Source organism: Scophthalmus maximus, chromosome 11 (genome assembly GCF_022379125.1).
Source record: "Scophthalmus maximus strain ysfricsl-2021 chromosome 11, ASM2237912v1, whole genome shotgun sequence".
In the NCBI taxonomy this organism is placed as follows: Eukaryota; Metazoa; Chordata; class Actinopteri; order Pleuronectiformes; family Scophthalmidae; genus Scophthalmus; species Scophthalmus maximus.
The window spans coordinates 17,712,407-17,737,208 of record NC_061525.1 but is presented as its reverse complement, the minus strand read 5'-3'; the positions used below and the strand labels follow the sequence as shown (position 1 = coordinate 17,737,208).

Below are 24,802 nucleotides of genomic sequence, written 5' to 3'. Positions count from 1 at the left end.
GTGGCTTCCATTACCCAGAATGCAGTGTGGTCCTGCCCAGCCGGCGGTGCATAGGCAGGCTCCTGTGATGTGGTGGCAGCGGGCACCGTTCCTGCACTCGCACATCTGGCCACAGTCAAGACCGTAAAAGCCGTCCGGGCACACTGTGGGCCAAGATAAAACATCCGACTGGTTAGAACTGGCAGCTTCACCCCCCCCCCCCCAAAAAAAAAAAGAAAAAAAGAAAAAGGGGAGAGGAAAAGCTTTAGATGCCAACTTTTTTCATTTTTTATTTAGTTCTTTCTCCCCCCCCCCCCCCACGCCATCTCTAACTCTCCTCTCCTCCCCGCACTTTCCCTCTCTGTCTTACCACCTCCTGGAAATACCAATATCAAATGGCAGCGCCACGCTGCGGCTGTTCATTTGCGAGAGCGTCTGTGTTCGTTAAGTGAGCTCATGTCCCACATGTGTGGTGGATCTGGGCCACATCAAAGTCGACGGCGGCTCGGAGGCTGTTCCCTTTTCTGGGGGTAGATGGGGCACAGAGAGCCGGTAATAGGAGCACCTGCTGGGTCCACAGGCCCCACCAACATGCTGCAAAACAAAGCCAGGTTACTGTGCCGCCCTAACACACACACACACACACACACACACACACACACACTTACAGTATTGCTGCCGACGCGAGGAGATGCCAGCATGCGAATCTGTTTTCCATTGTCAAGGAGAGACGGAGGGATCGTTTTAAGTGTGTGCAGAGTCAATTGACACTCAAGAGAGTTCGGTAAGCACGGTACCTCCTCCCCACAAGAGCCGAGCCGGAGGCGGGGGGATGAATGGGCCGCTCCACCGCCGGCGGCATGTAAATATTCTCCCGTGAGCGTGACTCCACCAGAGCCGGAGGGAATGACTCTGTTTATTCACGGCGCTATTTCTGATGGCTCAATTTGTCACCCAAGAGATGACAGCCTCGACCGGAGCGCGATAGTTAGGGTTTTAGAAAAAAAGACTCGGAAAAGCTCGCCCCATCCGGCTCTTCATTTACAGGAACGCTGCCCTTTGCGTCGCCAAAGTCCGACTGACTGACAAGAGGTTGCGGACATTTCCGAGCGCCCTCTTCTTTCTTTTTTTTTTCTGTTGCAGTAATAAGCGAGGAACTCATTTTATTCACACAGCACCTCTTCCATCTAGCAGTGGACTGTGGTACCAGAGGAGAACGCAAGTTGGGAGCGCTACAGAAGTGTGGTTTCATGTGTTCTAAATGCAACCGCGCTGTACTCAGGGTGTTTCCCCCCACAGTTTATGCATCATACCTTCCTTCCCCTGCTCCAACTGATGATGCCGTCCCCTCCTACTCTTTTTCTGCCTCGAGGCCTCGAATTGGGAGAGAAAAAAAATAAAGCATCTCCCCTGCTCAGCAGTTTCTGGCATGGCCATCGTCTCGTTCCCACGCTGACAGCATGACGTCTTCGCCGGGCCTCTGTAGTGGTGGAGCTGCGACGTTATTAAAACTAGCCCACTGAGGATGCTGTCATTCTAGCCCAGCTGTACATTAGATCTGTAGTGGCGCTGCAGAAGAAGAAAACCACCGCTTTATTGTGCGTTGTTTATTACTGTGATAGCAGTTGCCGACACCATGGCAACAAGCGGGTGTTTCTCCGCTGCGGGGGGGGGGAATGTCTCAGGACTGTTGCTCTGATGGGTAATTTGTCCAGCGAGGAAACAGGGGCTCAACACATCTTTGATATGTTTAAATGTAAACACGACAAATGAGTGATGTTCCCCTTTTTTTTAATGGGGTCTTTACACCATACAGTGATCAACTCAAAATGTAAACGCACTCACTGTCCTTGTCGACGCAGCACACTTGCTGTATGTGCAATTGCCAGCGACTATTCTAACCGAGCGGCAACCCACCGTTGATGTCGCCCACTGCTCCGTGAGCTGCCGCTTTGGAGCCCTCCAGTTTGGCATTTTGACCGGCGCCATCTTGGTTGTTTTTTTCAAACCAGAAGTGATCATGTTTGGAGGAGCAAGGGGGTGGGGCCTGACTGAGAGCTCTCCCACTGCACGCCCACCTTTAACTAAACCCTCCTCCGATTGGACGGTACACACTGTATCACCACTCGTTTACATTTATCGTCTATTTCATTCTAAATGAGACCATAATTTACTCAATGAACATCATGCAGCATGGGAGACTTGAAACTACAGAGATTGAGACCATAAGCTCCTCTGGGAAAATGTTTACTGTCGTTATAAATCAAGTGAGGAGTCATTTTTTCCATGGACTTCTACAGACACTGACTTCTTTCTGCGACCAGTGGAGTCGGCCTCAGCTGGTGATTCCAGAGAACACGGGTTTCACAGGACACTTCCGCATCGGCCTCACTTTCCAGCCACAGCCTACGATTCTGACACATCCGAACGGCGACGTTTATAATTTGTTTGTGCCAGCGAGGGGCGGTGAGTTTCCATATTAACCACAGAGCATCAGTCAGTCATCTGATATTAGCGCAGTGTCTGCGGGAGTTTGCAAGTGTAGACTCTTCCCTCTCAGTCTTTTGTTTATAGGTAGGCACGGAGGAGTCGTTCCAAGACACACACACACACACACACAAACACACACACACACACGCACACGCACACGCACGCACACACACACACACACACACGCCCCCACACGCACACGCACACACACACACACGCAGCCACACGCACACGCACACACACACACACACACACACACGCCCCCACACGCACACACACACACACTGTGCCATCGCTAAGAGACTCCATCTCTAGACTAAATGAGCTCTTTAAGACAGGAGGATTATTTCCAGATCTCTGGTTGTGTAAGAGCCACTGCTGTCAGCCCATAAAGCCGGTCCAGGGACCACACAGCCGGAGAGGACAGACCACAGAAACAGAGTGGATAGAGAGAACACAGAATAGAACATCCTGCTGCTATTCAGGGTCTACAATGAAAGAGGTCAACGCAACAACAACAACAACAACAACACCAGCACCACCGCCATGTTTCTCCTACAATAACGCAGCTGTTCAATGCAAGTCGGACCGGGGTTCTGTTTTACTGCCGTTTAGTGCTCGGATCAAAGCCGCCGAGCACAAACGCAGCACAATCCACGTTGACTGAAGGAGCGGTGTGGCGTGCGGGACCCATGTCTGCACACTGACGCGCTCACTCCGACAAGACTCGGACCGAAATGCTCAGCGTCGGCCGCAGCGCCGCAGGAGCGCTCGGTGAAACAATGCTTTCGCCGTAGACACGAGCTTCGTGAGTCCTCTAGGAGCCCGTCGCATGGGTTGCGAGACATAAGCCAGAGTGTGGATGAAAATTGCCCACATAGGAGCAAACACTGAAAAGTCATTTTGATTCCGTGAAACAGATGAACTGCAGAGATCTGGTCCTTCTCACGGCGCAGGCCTCTTCCTGACTCCTCCTGGAGGAAGAGGCCCAGTAGAAGACTGAGAAACTGGACACCTCTGTTTGAGGGGGGAAAGGGCCCTGGAAAACACAATCTGGTCAGAACGATCGCCCTATTTCCACAGCAATGTCCAATCAGAGTGACGTCTACGTCTGAGGCCTTTCGAGTGTTATGACTAGGGATGTGAAGCTCTGTTCTAGTGTGACATGGCCATGATTTACGATGCCCCACGTGCCACGGAGGTGGTATGAGTTTCTGGGCCTGGTTGTGCGCTTACAGTAAATCTTACACTTTGTAATAACATGAGGCCACTCTGAGTCAAAAGACTATAATCAAGAACAAATCTATTATACTGTTAAGACTCTTGGACCGTTGGCATGTCTTGCAGCTCAGGACAAATATCATAATGATGAGTAGAATATTGGTTACATGAAGTGTTTGCAATGGCAGCAGGCTTGAAAAAAAAAAAGCCTCGGCAGCCAATGAAATACAGCCCATCTCTCCCAGAATGACTAACACAATTTATATCTTTGGGATTTGTGTGGTTTTTAAAATGGTTTTGCCCGTGACATTACATGGACACTCGGATGATTCATTGTATCTGTGTGATGATTCAGTGAAACTTCAGGGAGAGAGGAAAAAAAATCTGAAGAAGATCCTGCAGTGCCCTCTAGTGTATCAAAAGATAAAGTCACTTTGAATTACATTCATACATACATACATTTGTTTATAAGGGGATATTTGTAAATCAAGGTTTATTGATTGATTGGTATCTTTCTGTCCTACGTCGAGAGCTCACTCTCAGTTTGCCAAGTATAACTTGTTGCCATAGAAATACAGAAAAAAATTCAAATTAAAATAAAACCAAAATATCAAAAGGCATCAGTTATAGAAATATCTATTACTAGTTTTACTACGGAAACAAAACCTTCTCTTGAGTCAAACTCATTGTCATGGAACTATTAAACTAATAACATTCATGAAACCTAAAATATCAAAAGGCACAGGTTCATCGCATAATTAACACAACTGTGAAATTTCAGATGGACGGACATACTGATCACTATAATAATCCCTAAATTCATAAAGTTTTTTTCAATAATTACAGCGTACTTAGTTGAAAGTGCACAAGACTTACAAAATAAACCTTAAAGCGATTCTAAAGCAATACACATTATTTGTAAAAATCAGCGAATATTTCCTCGTTGTGCTGACGCCGATGGGGCTCTGTAAATCGACAAACACACAACACTGAGGGTGCAGTTTATTAACATCAGTCGTCGACACCTTAAGAGATGTGCCAGCAGGTAACGCTGCAACTCGGCGGTTTTGGGCTACAAGTTAGTGCATCGGAAATCGCTAACTGCCCCTTTAACCTTGTTGTTTCCACAAATAAAAGTACCACGTGGACCAAAGTAAAGTGAATCAACTAAAATCCTTTAATAAATGTGATTAAAGGTTAAAGTGACCCCAAGCTTAGTTTCTTTACGAAATTGTCACTCATCAGAATTTAAAAGGAAGACTTACTTTTTTCACAAGAAGTGCCGGCGTATCCAGGTGAACAGGTACAGGCTCCACTCACATGGTCACAGTGGGCTCCGTTTTGACACTGGCACTGCTGGATACAGCCCTGCCCGTAGCTTCCATTCACGCACCCTGTGAATGACAGTATGTGGACATGAAACATAAAACCATTCAAGAAACCACTGTTAGAAAACAATCCAATCTGGGTTCATTCTGGGTTCATCTACGTTACGTGCTTCATATTATGTTGTCCATCCCAGAACTGTAGCAGGATCATGTATTAAAATCTGTACTCATACAGTACATCAAAAGTCCCAGGTGCAAATGTGAATTTACTCCAGTCAAGCACGCAACGATAAAAATCACAGATCCGGGCAATCACTTTCACTGTAAAAGGACTCTATAAGGATGCTGTAACCTGCAAACGCCCCACAGTGGCAGCATTCATTAGAATGTGTCTTAAGAATAAGTCTCCCTACCTAAAGAAGTTCACCTACTCTTTTCACAGTGGTCTCCGGTGAAGCCTGTCTCGCACACACACTGACCGCTGACGGGGTCACAGCCCAGAGAGTCGTCCCGGCACTGGCATTTAGTGACGCACCCTCGGCCCCAGTAACCAGATTCACAGGCTATGAAGGGCAGAGATGACTGCAGTGAAAGTCATGGACATGGTACTTACGCAATGATCATGGTTTTTTTGTTTTTTTTGTACCTGGCAACGCTGAAGTGTTTGTAATTTCTTGAAAACTTCAACTTACACGTTGCACAGTCGTGGCCTGTTTGGCCCGGAGGGCAGACACACTGTCCGGTCTGTGGGTCACAGGTGGCATCGGGTTGGCATGAGCAGTGCATGAGGCAGCCTGGTCCATGGTGCCCTGGAGGACACTCTGCACATCCACAGGAAACATGCGGTAGTGGCGTACTTTCACACGCGTTACGAATATCTTTGAAACTTAACGTAGCGGTGGCGTAGTGGTTTGCACTGTTGCCTCACAGCAAGAAGGCTCTGGTTGGTTTGAATCCCGGTTCAAACCAACCAGAGCCTTTCTGTGAGCTATGGACTCCCCGTGTGCTATGTTCTCCCTGTGTGCTATGTTCTCCCTGTGTGCTATGTTCTCCCTGTGTGCTATGTTCTCCCCGTGTGCTATGTTCTCCCCCCGTGTGCTGTGTTCTCCCCCCGTGTATGCGTGGGTTCTCTCCGGGTTCTCCGGCTTCCTCCCACAGTCCAAAGACATGCAGAATGGGGTTAGGTTCATTGGAGACTCTAAATTGACCGTAGGTGTGAATATGAGAGTGAATGGTTGTCCGTCTCTGTATGTGGCCCTGCGATAGGCTGGCGACCTGTCCAGGGTGAACCCCGCCTCTCCCCTAGCTGGGATTGGCTCCAGCCCCCCCGTAACCCTTAAATGGATAAAGCGGAGGACGATGGATGGATGGTCTGCTTCAAACACAAACACACCCCAAAAATCGAATTGTTTTGTGTATTGGATCTCAGGTGCGATTAGTACTCACTATTCTGGCAGAGGTTTCCTGTGAAGCCTGCCTCGCAGTCGCAGCCTCCAGTCTGCTTGTTGCAGGAGCCTCTGTTGTGACAGGGAGGGCAGGGGGACCGGCACTTCAACCCCCAGAATCCATCAGGGCAGTCTGGGGAGCACCGAGTGTCTTTCGGATTAACCGAGCAGTAATAATCCACGTATTTTAGTTATTCCCCTGCAAAGCACTAAAGCCACTTATACTTAAACAAAGTTAGGAGAGGAATGTAATAAACGGGTTTCTCAAAGGGGGTCAAGTTTATCACAAGGCAAGTTTCAACAGCGGACACAAACATAATGGTGTTTCAGTGGCGGGGGATAATACTTAAAGCTGATAATATCATTGAGTTCAGACTCTCCCTCTCAACACGATCTGTTCCCTGTATAGAACCTGCAGCACGATCGGGCTGAAGTGCGACGTGATAAAACAAACGTACCTTCCTGACAGGAGTGTCCCGTCTTCCCAGGGGCACAGATGCACTGTCCGGTTGTGGGATCACAAGACGCTCCTCCACAGTCACAGGTCCGATGACAGTTCGGTCCATAGCTCCCAGCTTTGCAGGCTGGCGACCACGATAAAAAAACCCAAATAGAAATGAAGAAAAATCAGAGTTGACACAACCACGACAGTGTAAGGAAGAAAAACACAGGATTAGACAATATTGCGCAAAATGGGTAAAGGGAGAAAACTGCACAAGTGAAATGCTCACTGGTTTTTCTGTTTACATATTCAGTCTCTATTCTGCCGATTGCCTCTGCAGTGGTAACTGAGGTCAATCGCCCCAGTCGTGACCCGGCCAGCAACTTAAGATTAAGTCAGAAAATTTGGATGAAAAATGTTTTATACTTGGCATTGACTAACACTTGCAAGCCCGGGCCTGGACTGTGCATTAGTGCTGACGCACTCAGTCATGTTGTCTTATAGTCCACTCCGCGGGGACAAAAAGTCACGTCTTTTCACCAGAGGCTCCTGAACAATATTCAGTAAAACACAGGCGGGTTGAACTTTCCCTCAACCAGCAGAGTAAACAGCCGGAGGACGACCCGCTGTGGAGGAACGCTCCCAGCTTCGGTCCTATACGGTTGGTAAAAAACAGGAACACCCTGCCAGGTGAGGTGAGTTTAATTCACCTACTAAATCCACTCAATCCATCAAAGGTAGCAGAGGATGAATAGAAGGAGACGGAATAAAGGAGGATTTATTGGAGTGTACGGGAAATGAAAAAGACTGAAAAAAGAAGTTCAGGAACCCATTGGTAATAATTTGCGTTGTCAGCGTGACAGCGTTCATGAGCAAGGGCCCCACGTCCGCACGAGCACGGAGTATGCAAACAACAAGCACACATGCAGACACCTGCGTCAGTGTGCAGGCTTCCGCTGTGTGAAGTGTATTCACAACGCTCCTCTATGCTAAGTGACCACAAGAGAGCGCTGTGGAGTGGAGCTTCGCGGAGGGCCTCTCACCGTAGATCAGCTGAAACAGTTTGGATGGATCAAATGATCTTATGGATCTACGCCAGATGTTTGAAAGAAACTAGTCAACTCCCAAATAACTCGGGTGTAACTTCATTTGCAATTTGAAATGGTTTATTATATATATTATTTCCTTGTGTTTACAGTGCCTGTTTATTTATTTACTGCATACTACTGGTGATTCTTCTTCTATCTCCAAATGTCCACGTTGTGGGACTAATATAGGATCATCATATTTCATGTCATCTCATCTTGTCTTAATCTAATCTTATTTTACTGTATCAGACTTAAAACAACCTTATCCTAACTTTCCCTACTTGTAACATTGCACTTATACAGTGTAATGCACTGAATTGAAGCAGCTCTTTGTCTCACCGTGCTGACATCTATCTCCGTGGAGTCCTGCAGGACACCGCTGGCTGCACTCTCCGGTCCTGGGGTCACACGATCCCCCACCTGGACAGTCACATGGCTGCTCGCAGCCCGCACCGAAGAAGCCGGCATCACATTCTGCATTGGGAAATAAAGAAACACAGTTGACCTACAAGTGTTAAACACCTAATTCCTCGGACAGGGTGCTGAAGCTGTCGTTAAGAGCGAATCAGCTGGTGTTGTGTGAAGTGCTCGTACCATTCTCACACTGTGGGCCGTGGTATGCAGCTCTGCAGAAACAGCTCCCCGTTTTGGGGTCACAGCCAGAAGAATGTTCTTGAACACAGTCGCATTCCTTGGAACAGCCTGCACCGTGCGTCCACCTGGGACAAGCTGAGGGCCGGACGGGATCAGCATGAAAACAAACGCACACACAAAAAAAAAGGCACGAGTTAGGGCTGACGTACGACGATGAATGTTTTCAGCATGTTCTCATGTCTGTATGATATTGAACATACCCAACATACACATACAGCAGGATGGAAGTATAAAGCTATGAAAAGTAAACTGCACAATTTACAGAGTAAGTCCACATAAATGGGGTTTTTTTTCAAGTTAAGCAAAAAAAAAATTGTGTTAATTAAGAAAAAAATGTTGAAATATTGAATTACATTTTGGAAAACAAACGCACCCAGTCACCATGTTATCACAGCGTCAGACCTCTGCTAGTTGAAGTCACGTGACCGCCGACTCTGTGCACAATTATCGTGCATCCTTCCTTCCCAATAAAGTATAATTACAAATCTAATTTGAGAGCCGGCTGACTACTTGTGCAAGTGCTGTCCCACCATGTTTGAGTTGTAAAAATAATGCCGGCGGTGACTCGGTGGCCACTGTTGTTGGTAGCCTTCGGCGAACTATACCGCACATAAACAGACACATTGAACAAATAGATGGAGACTGCAATGTGAGACTTTGAAAACTTAAACACCGCCATATCCCCGCACAGTGTTTAAAACAAGACTGTTCCCTACTCGGCAACGAAAACGAAAAACTCCACTCCACCCTGTCCCCCTGCGATATTGGCTTTATGTTAGGTGCAGCTGCAGGCTCTGGTTACACCCTCTCCACCCTCTCAATGTCCCGCTGCAGGATGGAGCAGACAGCTGTGAGAATCTGATCATATTCCTTGTGCACATTCCTCCGTCGTTCAGTTTGGTCTAAGAAGGGTGAGCAGCGTCCACACCGAGACGATCCAGGGCTGAAAAAAAGCGTCGCCATGTCCATCCGGAGGCTCAGGAGCAGCCCCAAAACACTGGGGGATGTCAATACGGTGACAGGGGAGCTGAAGAATCTTTACTACAAGAGGCTGCTGCCGATCGAGAAGCACTACTCTTTCCACCACTTTCACACTCCGAGCTATGAGGATGCAGACTTTGACAACAAGCCAATGGTGCTGGTGATGGGCCAGTACTCGACAGGAAAGACGACCTTCATCAGGTAAGACCGCGGTCTCCGACTCTTCGTGCGTCGGAAAAAAAAGAGGTTGGGATGTGTTGTGCATGCCTAACACGGCGCTGGAGGAAAGGACGATGACAGAGCTGGTGGTGTCTCCAGATATCTCATAGAACAAGATTTCCCTGGTAGCCGAGTTGGGCCAGAGCCGACCACCGACTGCTTCAGCGCCGTCATGTACGGAGAGACGGAAGGAATCATCCCTGGGAATGCCCTCACGGTGGATCCAAAGAAGCCCTTCCGCAACCTCGACCCCTTTGGGAATTCTTTTCTGAACAGGTGACTCAGCACAGACAAAAAAAGAAGGAAGTTTCAGAAAGAAAGAGAGAAAGAGGAATCGTGGTCTTTCAAATTATAGACAGATGTACTTTGTTGATCCCCAAACTGTCCCGTTTCCCACAGAGTGTTTCATGTCTCACTCTTTTTTCTTGTTTATGCAATGCAGGTTTCAGTGTGTTCAGATGCCAAATCAGGTGCTTGAAAGTATCAGCATTATCGACACACCGGGAATATTAACCGCTGCCAAAAGAAGACTGAGTCGAGGTGAGATTGGCATACCTGGCTCATTCCCTTTTTCAGTGTCAGAGGGGATTCATTGGTCTTAAAGTTTTAGACGGTTCAAAGTCAGAGGCTGATGCAACAGATTTAAGAGCAGTGCAGCCCTGCACAATTCTTTCACTTGAAGTCAGAAGCACAGCAGATGAAAGTAATGTGACATTGGAGTTGGGAGGAGACGCGCAGTAAGTAACTAAGCAGCCTTTGCTTTGTTTTAAGGACGCATTACTCCATGGGTGTAACTGAAATGGCTTGAAACCAGCGAGGGCCGCCAGGGATTGCCGAGGATCGCTGCGGCCTGCCCCGTTACAGACAGCGTTAATGAAAGCACCGTGTTGTTTTGTGTGTTCCTCATCCCCAGGCTACGACTTCCCAGCGGTGCTGCGCTGGTTTGCAGAGCGCGTGGATCGCATCATCCTGCTGTTCGATGCACATAAACTGGAGTTCTCCGATGAGCTCACCCGGGCCTTTGGGGCCCTGACCGGCTACGAGGACAAGCTGCGCGTGGTTCTCAACAAGGCCGACAGGGTGGACTCACAGCAGCTCATGAGAGTGTACGGTGCCCTCATGTGGTCGCTGGGGAAAGTGTTTCGAACCCCGGAGATCCTGCGGGTCTACGTCGGATCGTTCTGGTCGGAGCCGAGGCAGAAGTGTGACCACTACCAGCTGATCGAGCTGGAGGAGGAGGATCTCTTGGCCGACATAAGGAACCTGCCACGTAACGCTGCGGTGCGCAGGCTGAATGACCTGGTGAAGAGGGCGCGCTTATTAAGGGTAAGAGGTCGTGACATGTCGTCAAATGTAACCGACACTTTGGGTCAGCGTTCAATGATGTTGCGTGTCTCACTTGGGTCTTGTTCCCTCCCTAGGCCCACGCGCACATTATCAGCTATCTCAAGCAGGAGATGCCGACCATTTTTTGCAAAGAAAGCAAGAAGCACAACCTGATTTACCAGCTTCCTGTTATTTTCAACAAGATCCAGCAACAGCATCGAGTCCCAGCTGGGGACTTCCCTGACTGCACCAAGATGCAGGTCAAACTCCATTTATGAATTATTACCTTTTCCTTATATAACAAAGAAAAGAAAAATGTTTTAGAATGTATTTGCCTGAATACGTTGTGTGTTTGTTACATGTGACTGCATACATCCACAGGAGAAACTTCTGGGTCACGACTTCTCCAAGTTCAAGACGCTGAAACCGAGTCTCATGGCTTCCTTGGATAAACTCCTCACCAGCGACATAGCAAAGCTGGTGCCTTTGCTCCAACAACAAGAGCTGAGGAGGAAATCCCTCCCCAGTGCGTTGGACGGCGAATTTCTGGGAACATTCCGGCCTGAGCATTTCAGGAGAGATGCCTTCAAGGAAATCTCCAGAGACGACGAGAGCAGCGAGGCGGATTTCGACGAGTGGGTGGTGGAGAAGTACAAGCCCAAATACGATGAAATCTTCTACAACCTGAGTCCAAACGGGGGCAAGCTGAGCGGCACCAAGGTCAAACAGTGGATGACGACCACGCTCCTGCCGAACTCCGTGCTTGCTCAGATCTGGAGGCTGTCGGACGTAGACGGGGACGGCATGTTGGACAATGACGAGTTTGCCCTGGCGGTCCACCTTATCGAGGGAAAACTGGAGGGCCACTGGCTGCCCCGAGAGCTGCCCCCCCACCTGGTGCCGCCGTCAAAACGGCTGAGTACAGCCAGCGATGACGAGTAAACGTGACATCGAAAGGCAAATGGAAGACCGAGGATATGTCTTCATTATATGTAAAAAAATTGTACAGCATTTTCTAAATATAAAATAACCTGGTAATATCAGATTGACATGAAAAAAATAAGGATACTGCATGTTCATGAAGCTCAGGAGGTGTTTTGAATCCGTTCGTATGTTAATCATGTCGTATGTGACATCAAAACATTAAGATCATGACTGATGGTTTGGGTTATATTTCATCTCGTAGTTCACTTCTGTATTTTGCATCACAACTAGAGCTGCAACAGTTAATCGATTAATCAATTAGTAATCGATGAGTACATTAATCGGCAACTATTTTGATAATCGAATGATCAGTTCCAGTCAAGATTCTCTGATTTCAGCTTCTTAAATGTGAATATTTTCTGGTTTCTTTGCTCCACTATGACAGTAAAACTAAATATCTTTGGTGTGTGGACAAAACAAAACATCATCTCGGGGTTTGGGAAACATGATCAACATTTTTCCCCATTTTATGGACCAAACAAATAATCGATTAATCGAGAAAATAATCGTCAGATTAATCGATTATGAAAATAATCATTGGTTGCAGCCCTAATGACAACAAGAGAGTTTTCCTTTTAGTTAGTATTTTTTTTTTTTTACTCTCTCATAATCATAATACAGTACATGTCTTGTTGATGGCATTAAACCAGCAAAGATGATTAGCCATTATTAGCATTTAATTGTAATTTGATCATCATCATCATCATCATTTATTCTGATTGGCTCAGGTTTGTACTCACACAGGTGGCAAAAGCGACCATACAGCCCCGGAGAACAGAGGCAGGCTCCAAACAGATGATGGCAGTGTCCATTGTTGGGGCAGGTACACTTTCTTCTACAGTGTCTCCCAAAATAACCTCTAGGACAACCTGTGAACATGAATGATGCCAGAAAACAGTTCATACACCTTTTGGGTAAGATGCCAGAAAGGTGACAACGAGCCCCACTGTAATAAGACCACAGGCAAGAAAAAACAATACAACAAAGGGAGGTTTTGTAAGATGGCATCTTTAAAAGTTTTCAGGACAAATTCAAAGGATAACGTCGAGCAGTTGTTGCCAGGCTGGGGCGCAGTAAACCCGAAAAGGGGCGGGTAGGTGAATGTAGTGGGTCACATGTTTTTCCTGGTAAGAAATAACCAATAATAAATTTAACTGAAGAAAAAAAAAATGTTCCTGTAAAATGTTTCCTTCTTGTGAAATACTCTAGTCGAATCCTTCCAGGCCTTTAAAAGAGAGGCTGCAGCTCAGGAAGAAGAGAGCGTCATCCACCAAACAGAAGGTCGATGGTTCTATCCCCGCTTCCTCCAGTCCGCATGCTGAAGTGTCCTTGGGCAAGACACTTATCCCTAAATTGCCCCTTACAGCTCCCTACTCGGTGTGTGAGGACAAACCACTGTGTATAGCAGAGCTGTATGAATGTATGTATGACTGGGTGAGCGTGACTTATACTGTAAAGTGTTTTGTGTGGTCGAAAAGACAATAAGAAAAGAGCCATATAAATGTAGTCCGCTCTAACGCCACCTCATTTAAAAATCTTTTCGAATGACAGAAAAAGAGGAATCGTCAAACTGAACTCTGCACAAATTACAGATGCACGGACTTTGACGGGGGGTTGCACGCAAAAGATATATCCCGGAGTACTGACCCAAGGTCAAGTCGTTAGATCCACACCTGTTTGTGTGTGTGTGTGTGTGTGTGTGTGTGTGTGTGTTATGGTCTGCTTATAGTGGGTGTCTGCAGAGTGAAGAGTGTATACAAACCTTCCTCGCAGAGCAGGCCCTGGACCCCCGGGGGGCACAAACACGTCCCAGTCACAGGGTCACACGAGCCTCCATTCTGGCAACGGCACAGGCTGTTACAGGCCTGCCCATATGTCCCCTGTGGACAAGCTGGAGAGAGAGAGAGAGAGAGGGAGAGGAAAGGGCACCGTCACGTTCATATCAGAATCACCAACTGCATCAAACTGTGACAAATTCAAGGTCTGTGCACTGGTGGTAAGAAGTCAGTCAACACTTCCACCTTATCCTGTCTTTCTCCACGTGTGTGTGTGTGTGTGTGTGCTCTCTCCTGACACTTAATCCCTCTCGCCTTGTTACAAATTACAACATGAACCATCTGGCTGTTAAAGACGTGTTACAATCCTTCAACTTAACGTGTGCTTAAATTCCACGACACACTGAGGTTTTATGTGACTCGGTGGGGAGATAAGCCATTTAAATAATCTGCGGAGGTAAAACCGTATCATAATTACTGTATGTCAGAAAGACGCTGAAAAAAATACGTTACGATGAATATAGAAGTGGAAGAGGAGAACGGGTTTGGTCTATCTTTTAAGAATATGAATGAAAATTCTCCATATTAATTTTTATTCATACATATGATTAAGTGCTATCATCCGTGCGCGATGTGATGTGCACATGTATAAAGGCAACCAAAGTTAAAGGACAGAACAGTGAAGGACTTTGACTCTGTTTCATAAAAAATGGAATTGATTCCAACATTCACTAGATTGAACTTTTTTACTTTGCAAACGAGTAACTTCATTTCTTTGAGCTATAACTTCATGAAATAGTCCAGTAGGAAAATGCAGTGGAATATTTTTGTTTTATTTTCGGTCATAGAAGGTCCAAAGCTGTCCCCATCTTTTGACCTGCCTTCGTTCTTTATAGACCACTACGTTATTACCTTCTGTATCAATTCCCGTATCTGTGCTTCAGGCACTGAAATTGGACATCTACTCCGACTGAAAATGCTACTCGTGTCCGGACCCGTCGCCCTCAGGGTGTGCATCTGAACACTGCCACCTCAGGTGCGGGTTTTGTAAAAGTGACAGATTGCTTCTAACGGACTTTTCCCGAGCGACTCTCCTCCTTATGATTACGAGCCAGACTCGGGTTCAGAGCAAAGACAGCCATTAATCATCGAGCTGGATGGGAACAATGGAGCTTTGCTTTCTAGCCAGGTAGTGGACATCCGTGGCCTCGGGCTGTGCTCTTGCTGTGGGCCTTGGCCTCGCTCCAGTAGCAGACAGATTGATTCACCCAGTGCTCTTGTGTTCAGAAGCCCATAAACAACCGGGCCTCCCACGCAGAGGAGCCAACAGGTTTTGATACATGGCCCTGGATCGATGCACAGTGGGAGCGCTCTCATCTCTACAGCCAGACCACATTACTGTGGGTAGCTCAAATTGACCTGAAGGAAGCCACGCCCTGTGGGAAAAAACAGGTATATGTGTGTGGCTACTGTCCCGTTATTAATATCTAGATGTCATAAATCATTATTTAAAATGATTAAAAACAAAACGAGCTTATGTATAGTTGAGCTCACTGTAGCTCTTGCCCAGAATGTGTGTTGCAATGAAGCAATGGGATGCACGATGCACAGAGAATGTAGGATGTCTTCATGTAAACGTTCAGATTTAAAGACTCACTCTTGTTGCAGATGATTCCGGTCCATCCGGGTGAACACTGACACCGGTCTCTGTTTTCACCACACACTCCGTTCACACAGTCTTCACAGCTCGCCCTGCAGTCTTCCCCGAACGAGCCATCTAGACAAACTGGAAAACAACTGACAAATAAGTTTTTACTTTTCTTCGAAAACATCAACAACAACAAAACAAAAAAAGCAATAAAATATTATCCATTTGATTTCTCAGTGGGCATACATCTTAATCATCACTGGCACATTTTACTGTACCTATGTGGCTGTCCAGCCTAAGTTCTCCCCTGCGGTCTCTCTGCATCTCTGATTCTTTTTCATTTTCACCATTGTCATCATCATCATCATCATCATCATCATCAATCTCATAACGGGAGTGCAAGGCTGCGGTGTACTGCAGGAGCTGAGGAGCGTTGCGGAACAGCAGATCTGGCAATCTGTGAACTTCCAGCTGCTCCTCCTCGTCTTCCTCCTCGTCCTCGTCCTCCTCCTCCTCCTCTTCGTCTTCTTCCACGTCTCTGCCATACAATGCTTAACGCACCCAGTGCAAGGTTAGGGTCGGGACAAAACTCAAATCCCATTTTTCCATTCATCACTTTACAGCAATTGGACGCTCATCTGTCGAAAATGACAGATATGGTCATGCTATCCAGGAATAAAACAAAAAAGATAATAGATGTGTTGCTCACAGATGCAGGAGTGCTGGTCCTGATCCAAGCGGAAGCCCAGTCGACAGAAACACTCATATGTTCCCAGGGTGTTGACACAGTAGTGTTCACAGCCTGAAGTCTCTGCCAGGCACTCATCGATGTCTATCAGGAGAAACGTCGTACAGAGAGCAACAGAGTAATGACAGCGAATATTACATTGTAAGTGTGTCAGGTTGTGCAAGCTCAGGTTGGCCTTGCTGTTTGTCTCCAGCCAGATAAGGACTGTTTCACTTCTGAGCATTCTTTGCTCAATTCTTTCATTCTTTCCACAACCCTGATGCAGAAAAGGTTGTTTTAGCCTTGTTACCAATCTGACAGTTGCTCTACTTCTTCACTGAGCAAAATGGTCTATTTTTTAGTTCTACTGCTCTGAAGTGGCTCGGGAAAAAAATATTAAAATCCGAGCAATTAGCGAGGAGATGTGCTTGGGGAATCCGCGTCCTGAACGGCTGTGCCACAACATAGAGAACTCTTAGAAAAAAATACAGACCAGGCAAATGTGCTCACACTCCGGCGCTCTTACCGTCACAGCCGCAGCCGTCCGGGTTCAGCCTGTGGCCGGCCCTGCAGCTGCACTCGTAGCCACCCGGGTAGTTTCTGCAGAAGTGACTACAGCAGGACTCGCCGCTGCCGCACTCGTCGCTATCTGAGGAACGGTGGCACAGAGGTGGGGTTTTTTCAACAGCTGGACGAATCAATGACGAGTGACAGGAAGGAAAGAGAACTATGTCTCAGGAGATGGCGAGAAAAAAGGGAGAAATGGGAAATTCTCACCCACACAGGTCCTCCTGTCTGGGCCCAGCTGGTAGCCGCGGTTGCAGGAGCACAGGGGTCCGTTGGTGGTGTGCTCACAATGATGAGAGCAACCTCCATTGTTCTTCTCACAGCTGTTGACGATCTCCATCTCAATTCCTTTGGGGACAGACGGACAAGACCATAGGCCACAGTGCTTGATATTCTTTTGTGCACACACATTATGCACATTGCCATGGAATTAGAAAGGTTACGTTTCTTTGTACCATTTCGAGCTTTCCTCTTCAGCGATACTATTCCTAACACGGTGGTCATATGAACACATCATGGGTCTACCAGTTCTTTTCTTCCTTATTGGATTTACAAACAGCTGCGCGTGAGAAAGGATTTGCTCATTTGCACCGAGACACGTGTTCGACAGTAGTTGGAATTTGTGGATTTCGATTTCCACCGTCTTTACTCACGGTAGCACTGTTTTCCATCCGCACCAAGTTCAAAACCGGGGTGACACACACAGCTGAAAGAGCCCAGCACGTTGACGCATCCATGGGAACACTTGGCACGGCCCGAACTGCACTCGTCAATGTCTATAGGAATGGAAATAATACATGACATGAATGTGCATGTTTACACATCGGTCCATAGTGAAGTCACAGCGAGTCACTTCTATCAAGGATTCATCTGTTTCGCAAAGTTGGAAAGCACACAGGTCAGTGAGGAAGCAAAGGGTCTCTGGTGTAAGGCCATAAAGAGAATTACTATTTTATTAACAATACATTTGCTTGGACTCTAGCAGCAATTGAACCGAACACACTTGTCACATTAATAAGCAAACATTTCAAAACTTAGCTCCCACATTGTCTTAACATGTCAAGATGTGTGACAGAATCCAAATCAGTGAAGCAAATACTTCCTCAGGTCTAAAGTATTTTTCAGGGATCCACACCAGTGTCTCAAATCATTACAGGATTATTGTAGTGCAGATTTTTTTTCCAGAAGAAGGTTAAGTGTGGTTTTAACTTCTGTAAAAATCGTAAATGTAATTTTGTGAAACTGTAGCACATCTTGGACATAAGTCTGATATATCCGCTATATTGTTTTTTTTCACTCTGTGTGTGTGTGTGTGTGTGTGTGTGTGTGTGATTCCTCACCTTCACAGTTCTTGGCATCTCCAGCCAGAGTAAAACCGGGTCGGCAGCTGCACTGAACCACGCCATCTTCAGAAAGACACAGCTGGGCGCAGCCTCCATTCCTCTCGTCACAGGGGTCCCTCACTGACACACACACACACACACACACACACACACACTCAGAAAACTCAAGGCAGGTCAACCCAGCAGGTGACTCTGGGACCCTGTAAGGACAGTTTTCCTTTTTGACATCAGGTTATCATCGACGTTTGACTCAGCCACATGCAACGTTTTTACAGGTCTGATCTGATGATCCCTTCCAAACTAACAAATGCATTTCAAAATCCCAGAGGAGAAATCTGAATTCCTGCTCTTTACTGTACAGTGGCTGTTTCCAAAGCTGCTTCTCAAATTCCTTCTCCTTTCCTGTTCCGACCTTGCACATTAGCAGTAGCCACAGAAGTCCCTTAATTTGGCCCAATTTACAACTGCAGAAGTCCCTGAAGGAGAACACACCGTACTGTAGCTACATACATTTCTGACATATTCATGCATGTTGAGAACATCGGTTGGTAAAATTCACTTACATTCACAGTGTCTCCCATCTCTCTTCAGCTGGTAGTTCTTCCGACATTCACACTTGTAATGATTGTTCCCCATGTCCACACACTTGTGCTCACATCCACCGTTCAAGACTGAGCAAGAAGTCACAGCTTAAAGGCAAAAAGCAGACACAGACATGGCAAATAAAAGGCTGAAAAACCCCGGTGGATGTAAAACTCTTTTAAATTTTGAACTCAGTTATAATTGAATTTGTTGGCTGCCTAAAAATGGCTCCGACACCTCAAACTCTGCAGTCTTGTAATTACGGAAAAATCCTCACGGGTAAAGACGGGAAACTGGAAAAGGATATTCAAGCCGGGTCCAACGGGCACCCCTGGTTACTCTCTAATGGTCTTTCCATCCCATTTCTCCTGTGATTTAATGATGTGCCAAATATGAATATCAGCCGTGTGCCTTGTGGGTCCTCTAAACATTAGACACGATGACACAGGCGGGCTGTAAAACTGAGAGAACGACTGGGTTTTTAAACCTGATGATTTCAGCAGACACAATTACTTATCCCTCCGCCTCCATCGCTCCCCTTGACCACAGAGCGACTGTCGACAAAGGGGAGTATTAAGAGTGAGAAATTAGACCAAAGGACAAACGGGAGTACAGATTATTTTAATTTACTCACAGTATATACTGTACGCATGATTTTGGCGCGAAAATATTTTATATTTCTCCTTATAAGTCAGAATTATCCCACCAGACAATGGGGTTAATCAGTAAAGCTCAGCACTGCTCATTTTTTATGTGCTATTGTGTTTGTCTAAACACAGATTTCTGCCATATGTTCTGTCACACTGGACAAGGTGTGAATCAAGTCTCCAGAGGACCGACATGGACCAGATGAGAATTCCACACGAGAGTAGGTCATTAGTCATTTTCACACAATCAAGGCAAATCAGAGAATCAGATTTTAGAAAAATGTCTTTTAAAAAATGAAAAAAATTGTGTCGATGCAATAATATGCTGTAATATTTGTGCTCCTGACTGTAAAGACTGAAAAAAGTGGGGAAATAGTGTGTGTCCAATTTAAGAGCAGTATCTTGCTAAAGAATGGAAACAAATAATAAACATAAATATGTACATTTATATTGATACTATATGATCGATTTGAGTTCTAGCTGTTTCTAAATGAATAATTAAATGTAAAAAAAAAAATATTCTCACTGAGAGTTACATACCACATGTTACACTCAGACAGAGCCAGGCTAGCGGTTCCTGTCTTCATGCTATGCTAAGCTAACTTCATGTCGAACATACATATCAAAAACATGTTTTTGTATCGAATTCTGTTTCCCCCGTCGAGATATGCGCCCCTTCCCCCAAAGGTTGGGCTCAGGTTAAGGTAAAAGGAAACACATGTTAATAGGGAAACGGAATTCAACACAGCAAAGCATATTTCTCGAACTATTCCTTTAAGGGACAACTAGATCTAACCACAGAAGCAACATATTTCAAACTTTCCCCTATTTGTTATTCCTCTATGTTACTGAGGGAATGTTAGGAAATATCCTGCAATAGCATCACAGAAGGAAAAAAATTGCATCACATGGAGCAGAGAATTTTTTTTATTACTTATTACTATTTCTGTCGAGGACTTACCGATGCAGGTCCGACCGTCGGCGTGCATGCGGAAGCCTTCGCTGCACTCACAGTGGTGAGAGCCCGGTGTGTTGACACACATTTGCTGGCATCCTCCATTGAGCTCCTCACACTCATTTACATCTGGACAAACAGATATGGACAGTATAAAGTATATAAACACACACATAACCACGCACAAGCAGTTGCTTATTGAGAAGACTGAAAGTTCACAGGACAGAATATTTTCACAAACAACAAGACGGCACAATAACATGTTCGCCAGTCATTAAAGATCAGATCTGTTAGAATTGCCAATGGCAAAGATTTCATTGTCAGACTTGCAAGTCATGAACATGGCCTAATTAGAAACCCATTTGAATCATCTCTTGCCTTTAATGTGTTAAAAATCAATACGTTTTTTGGAATGATTAAATCAATGGGAGATTAAATAAAAATTTTGAAATGGGACATTTATGACATCCTGTATAAAATATAGCATCCAATTTTGAGGTGGTCTCATTAAACATTCTCTCTGCAGTGAGCTACATAAAAGAAAGAGAAAAAGTTTTTTTTTTTGTGTACAAGTGTCTGTGTGTGGTGTGTGTTGTGTGTGATTCCTCACCCTCACCTATCTGTGTTATTCTCAGCAGATCTCAAACTTATTCTCTGTTTTACCTTTGAGCGTTTCTTGTACATGTACCACACTATCTATCATAACTCCCCATAATTCAACAGTGAAGGAAAATTCAAAAGGCTTATGTTGAGTAGTCTCTCTACACCCTATCCACGTGTCAGTGTGCCTTTGAGCAAGACGCCCTTTGTGCACTGGCCCTCTGCTCGGACTCCCCTTGGGAAAAATACACATGCTAAGTGTCTTCGGAGTGAATGATGGATGGCTTATCATGCTCTTGTGCAGTAGTAACGTGCAATCAATTTGTTTCCTGAGCAGGGAGAGTTCCCCTGCAGAGGAGTCCATATGTCCGCACACGTGTCAGATTGATGCTGATGCTCCTCGGAGACGGAAGCAAGTTGAGAAGACAAAGTGCCCGAGCTAATTCAAGGACAATCGGACTTTACTACACATCTGGACAACACATCACACGTCCGCCGTAGCTCCTCCGCGGACTCGGAGGGGGCTCTTCGGCACCACGGATGAGAGAGAGAGAAGATGTGTGGGAGAGCAAAACAATGTTGCAGGTTCTTTTTTTAATTTTAAGAACATGTGGTTCGGTTTGTTTGAGCATGCAGCACTGCTAAGGTTCCTCAGAGGTCACAGCACTTCCCAAGTAGTGCAAATATTAGAAATCATTTTCAGATAAACTGCGTGCATAGGTGTGTGTGTGTGTGTGTGTGTATGTGTATGAAGAGAATCCCTAGCAAACAAAACAATAAGCACAAGGGGAGGTTTGTCAAGGTTAATATACTTATTGGTCTCCCCATGTGAGAGGATTTCAGTGGGAGACACACAATGGCTGCTTTTCAACCAGTGGGAGAAGAGATGTGTGTGTGTGTGTGTGTGTGTGTGTGGCAACAGGGGCAGTGGTGTCGGAGGTCGAGGGGCATGAGTTCTGAATGGTAACGCGTGACACCGCCTGGCTCTGAGCGGAGCTGCTGAGCCAGCATCTACAACAAGACAAAGGGAGAGCAGCTTTGGTGGCAGAAAGAAATGAACAGGTGGTCTTCAGAAGAAGCACTGCAGGAACTGAATTTAACAAAAACAAAACTCTGACGTGACATGAAATGTTTAAACGTTTATGCATGTTTCCTCTAAAGTAAAGAATACCTTAATGGATCCCAAGCTGCCATGACCTCGCCGATCTTTCAGTTTCCAGAATGTGAAGTTCACACACGGATGCACCACTTTCTAAAAACAACTCTCCCACAGGTGTTTTGTGCAACAGTTTGAACCCGAACTCTGGGTCTTTCCCCATAAATACGACCACACGTACAATTCACACAAAACCCTGTAAAATGAGAAGTTCACAGCTGCTGATGCTGCTTCCGTTTGTCTTCTTTAGAGGTGACCACTCAGACTTTAAATCATTACAGTGACAATATCCGGCTTTACAGGCCAAAGGTCAGGCACAATGGTTCACACCTGTACCTCTCAGGAACAAATGGTCCTGTGTGCCCAAAAGCTACCTCGGCACATTTGGTTGGTAGAAAGCTGTGCTGCCTGTGTGTCTGGTTCAGCCCTGAACAGCCTGAAGTCTAGACAGTTAAGTCGAATCCTCAGAAGGTCAACCTCGGCTCTTTAATCTAGATTGAATGACCCAGATTTAGAGGCCATGGGATTCATTTAAATGTCTGCATTTGCATCTAGAATTTAGATGTCAGTCAACACATTCATGTTAATACTAATATTTGTTTTGCATGTATCAGCTGAACCATGTAAGAAAAGTTTTGATATTAATCGGTCGTTGGTTATTTAAATGTGCCTTGTGGGACTTTTGAACACTAGTGGCCCCATAAAGGTAAATCATAAATCAAAATGTTTTCTGACAAGTGCTTCCCCATATTCCTTAAAGGTGACTTTGTAATGACATGCAAGATGAGGATGAGGGGGGTGTGACTGGTGGTCGAGAACAAATGACCACGCCTCATGCCTAAACATAACCAACCCAACCAACAAAAGCAAAAGGTTTTAGCCAATCAGAGGCAGGGAAGGTAGTGTGAGGGGGGGAATAAGGCTTTAGGTCAAAAACACCGCAGAGCATCCTCTAAGAATTTCATGGTACGCATTACTTTCGGTATTTCGTGCTGGTTAGGAAACAAAGCGGGCATCTTAAACAAGGTGTAAATTAATTCAACTTCTAAAATTGGAAGAAAAAAAAAAACAACAAAAAAACTTGCCCATTCATAAAACAGTACAGGAAGCCCCCGGCTGTGCAGAGAGCCTGCTACCGTCCGTCTGTACACCATAGCTACATCCAGATGTCAGTCTCACCGTGACATGTCCTGCCATCTGGCCCCAGTCTCCTGCCTTCAGAGCACTTGCAGTAGTAGCTGCCAATGGTGTTGCAACAGTAGCCCTCACAGCCGCCTGCACCCGCGTCACATTCGTTGACATCTGAAAAGGAAAAATGGTCAGTTTCACTTACATAACGCACGGTCCTCGAAACACTGCATCAGTTGTGATAACAGAACCTTTTTCTTGCTCTGTGCGGGGTTCCTTCCTGTTTTGTTTAGTTATTTCCCTTTTTTCGACAGAAGCAAAGGCAAAAGAATTCCCTTCATCTCTGCGTAGATCCTGTCCTCTCTGACTTTTAAAGCCGTCTGCGACAGAAATAAACTGCCAGACTGAAAAACCAAACCGCTCCTGGCAAGTCTGATGCCATTGTTTTAAGACCAGTGCACACTTTGTAAAGATATTTGCATAAACTTTACCCTGATTCAGCCGATTGAACCGCTGCTATTGCCACTGTAGTTCCAGTCCACGTGGCAGCGGCGCGGCCAAACTTTTCACAGACGATACAGTGTTGTATGATTCGTTTGGAAAAATGAGACGGCGACAGAGAAATGAAACGCCCCCCCCGTTGAGGAGGAAGACTACAGGTGACAAGAGGAGAAAGGAAAAGTGATTCAGCGTTTTCTTCCCATCTGGTGAAATATTTGATGGAAGCCCGTTGAGCAATAGCTTGTTTATCTTTGAATAACAGGAAGTTTCAGAGGCACAACTCGGAGAAACAGTTTGGAAAAGAAAAAGAGAGATAGAGGACATCAAGAGATGGGGTTTGGCAGCTTGTTTGTGTAGAGCACATGACAACAACTCAAGGTCTGCCGTTATAATTTGTTCAGGCTTTGTTGACACAGTAGTAGAAGTATAAATTTCCCTTCTCAAAATATCCTGTTGTTTAGGTATTCATGCAGATGTTAATCTAAAGCACATACAGGTACGTGCAATGCCAATAAGAAATAGCCAGTGTAGGTGCCCCCCCCCCCCCAAAAGCCCCTCCGGTAAGAAACCTGAAAACAATTTCTGTTTTGGATTTGAACATGCTAAATGAGTAGACTCACAGCAGTGCCACCATCCCCCGGTCGGTCTTTTCAGGGACTCGTCAGTTATGTCTACACGTGTATTTTATGGGTTTCTTAAGCACCGATCAGAGGGAGACGGCGGTTAACAACATGGCCAGTGTTATAAAAAGACAATGAAAACAACCCCTGTTTCTCAAAAATATTTGATAATGTCTCTGTTTTCATATACGTGTTTGCACATGAGTATACATTTACAAAGAAATAGCCCTGATTAAAAAAACAACAACTTTGCGCTACTGCTTGATAATTGCACAAAACCCCGGCAGTCCATCAGGACAAAATTGCCTCCAGCTGACGTGTGTGAGATGCATTTTGGACTATCTACTCAAATCATTTTATTTAAGATGGGACACAAAGCACAGTAGTTTAGAACTG

The 24,802-nt window shown here is 45.8% G+C and overlaps 2 protein-coding genes across 3 annotated transcripts in view; one reads left to right on the top strand and one right to left on the bottom strand.

The window, feature by feature from the left end:
- megf6 (multiple EGF like domains 6) overlaps nucleotides 1–24,802 on the bottom strand; it is a 52,372-nt gene that overhangs the window by 12,283 nt on the left and 15,287 nt on the right. For both annotated transcript variants that reach the window (XM_035623458.2, XM_035623457.2), the window contains exons 5-24: nucleotides 23,337–23,459; nucleotides 20,408–20,530; nucleotides 18,781–18,906; nucleotides 18,215–18,337; nucleotides 17,528–17,650; nucleotides 17,085–17,222; nucleotides 16,834–16,956; nucleotides 16,290–16,412; nucleotides 15,859–16,131; nucleotides 15,590–15,718; nucleotides 13,920–14,048; nucleotides 12,898–13,026; nucleotides 8,588–8,722; nucleotides 8,333–8,467; nucleotides 6,922–7,047; nucleotides 6,465–6,596; nucleotides 5,711–5,839; nucleotides 5,450–5,581; nucleotides 4,956–5,084; nucleotides 15–143 (exon numbers count right to left, since the gene is read on the bottom strand). In XM_035623458.2, the coding sequence (XP_035479351.2) occupies nucleotides 15–143; nucleotides 4,956–5,084; nucleotides 5,450–5,581; nucleotides 5,711–5,839; nucleotides 6,465–6,596; nucleotides 6,922–7,047; nucleotides 8,333–8,467; nucleotides 8,588–8,722; nucleotides 12,898–13,026; nucleotides 13,920–14,048; nucleotides 15,590–15,718; nucleotides 15,859–16,131; nucleotides 16,290–16,412; nucleotides 16,834–16,956; nucleotides 17,085–17,222; nucleotides 17,528–17,650; nucleotides 18,215–18,337; nucleotides 18,781–18,906; nucleotides 20,408–20,530; nucleotides 23,337–23,459 (2,709 nt within the window). The remainder of the gene's footprint in view (nucleotides 1–14; nucleotides 144–4,955; nucleotides 5,085–5,449; nucleotides 5,582–5,710; nucleotides 5,840–6,464; nucleotides 6,597–6,921; nucleotides 7,048–8,332; nucleotides 8,468–8,587; nucleotides 8,723–12,897; nucleotides 13,027–13,919; nucleotides 14,049–15,589; nucleotides 15,719–15,858; nucleotides 16,132–16,289; nucleotides 16,413–16,833; nucleotides 16,957–17,084; nucleotides 17,223–17,527; nucleotides 17,651–18,214; nucleotides 18,338–18,780; nucleotides 18,907–20,407; nucleotides 20,531–23,336; nucleotides 23,460–24,802) is intronic.
- LOC118299613 (EH domain-containing protein 2-like) lies at nucleotides 9,492–12,498 on the top strand. The gene is made up of 6 exons (XM_035623460.2): nucleotides 9,492–9,829; nucleotides 9,947–10,123; nucleotides 10,290–10,387; nucleotides 10,761–11,173; nucleotides 11,269–11,433; nucleotides 11,555–12,498. The coding sequence occupies exons 1-6, from the start codon at nucleotides 9,609–9,611 to the stop codon at nucleotides 12,113–12,115; spliced, it is 1,635 nt and encodes a 544-aa protein (XP_035479353.2). The 5' UTR covers nucleotides 9,492–9,608; the 3' UTR covers nucleotides 12,116–12,498.

What these genes read in the sequence shown, in the direction of transcription:
- LOC118299613 (XM_035623460.2), top strand. Translation starts at nt 9,609, where the DNA reads ATGTCCATCCGGAGGCTCAGGAGCAGCCCCAAAACACTGGGGGATGTC. An exon ending in GGGAATTCTTTTCTGAACAG is followed by an intron (nt 10,124 to 10,289) that starts GTGACTCAGCAC and finishes TATGCAATGCAG; the next exon opens with GTTTCAGTGTGTTCAGATGC. An exon ending in CTGACTGCACCAAGATGCAG is followed by an intron (nt 11,434 to 11,554) that starts GTCAAACTCCAT and finishes ATACATCCACAG; the next exon opens with GAGAAACTTCTGGGTCACGA.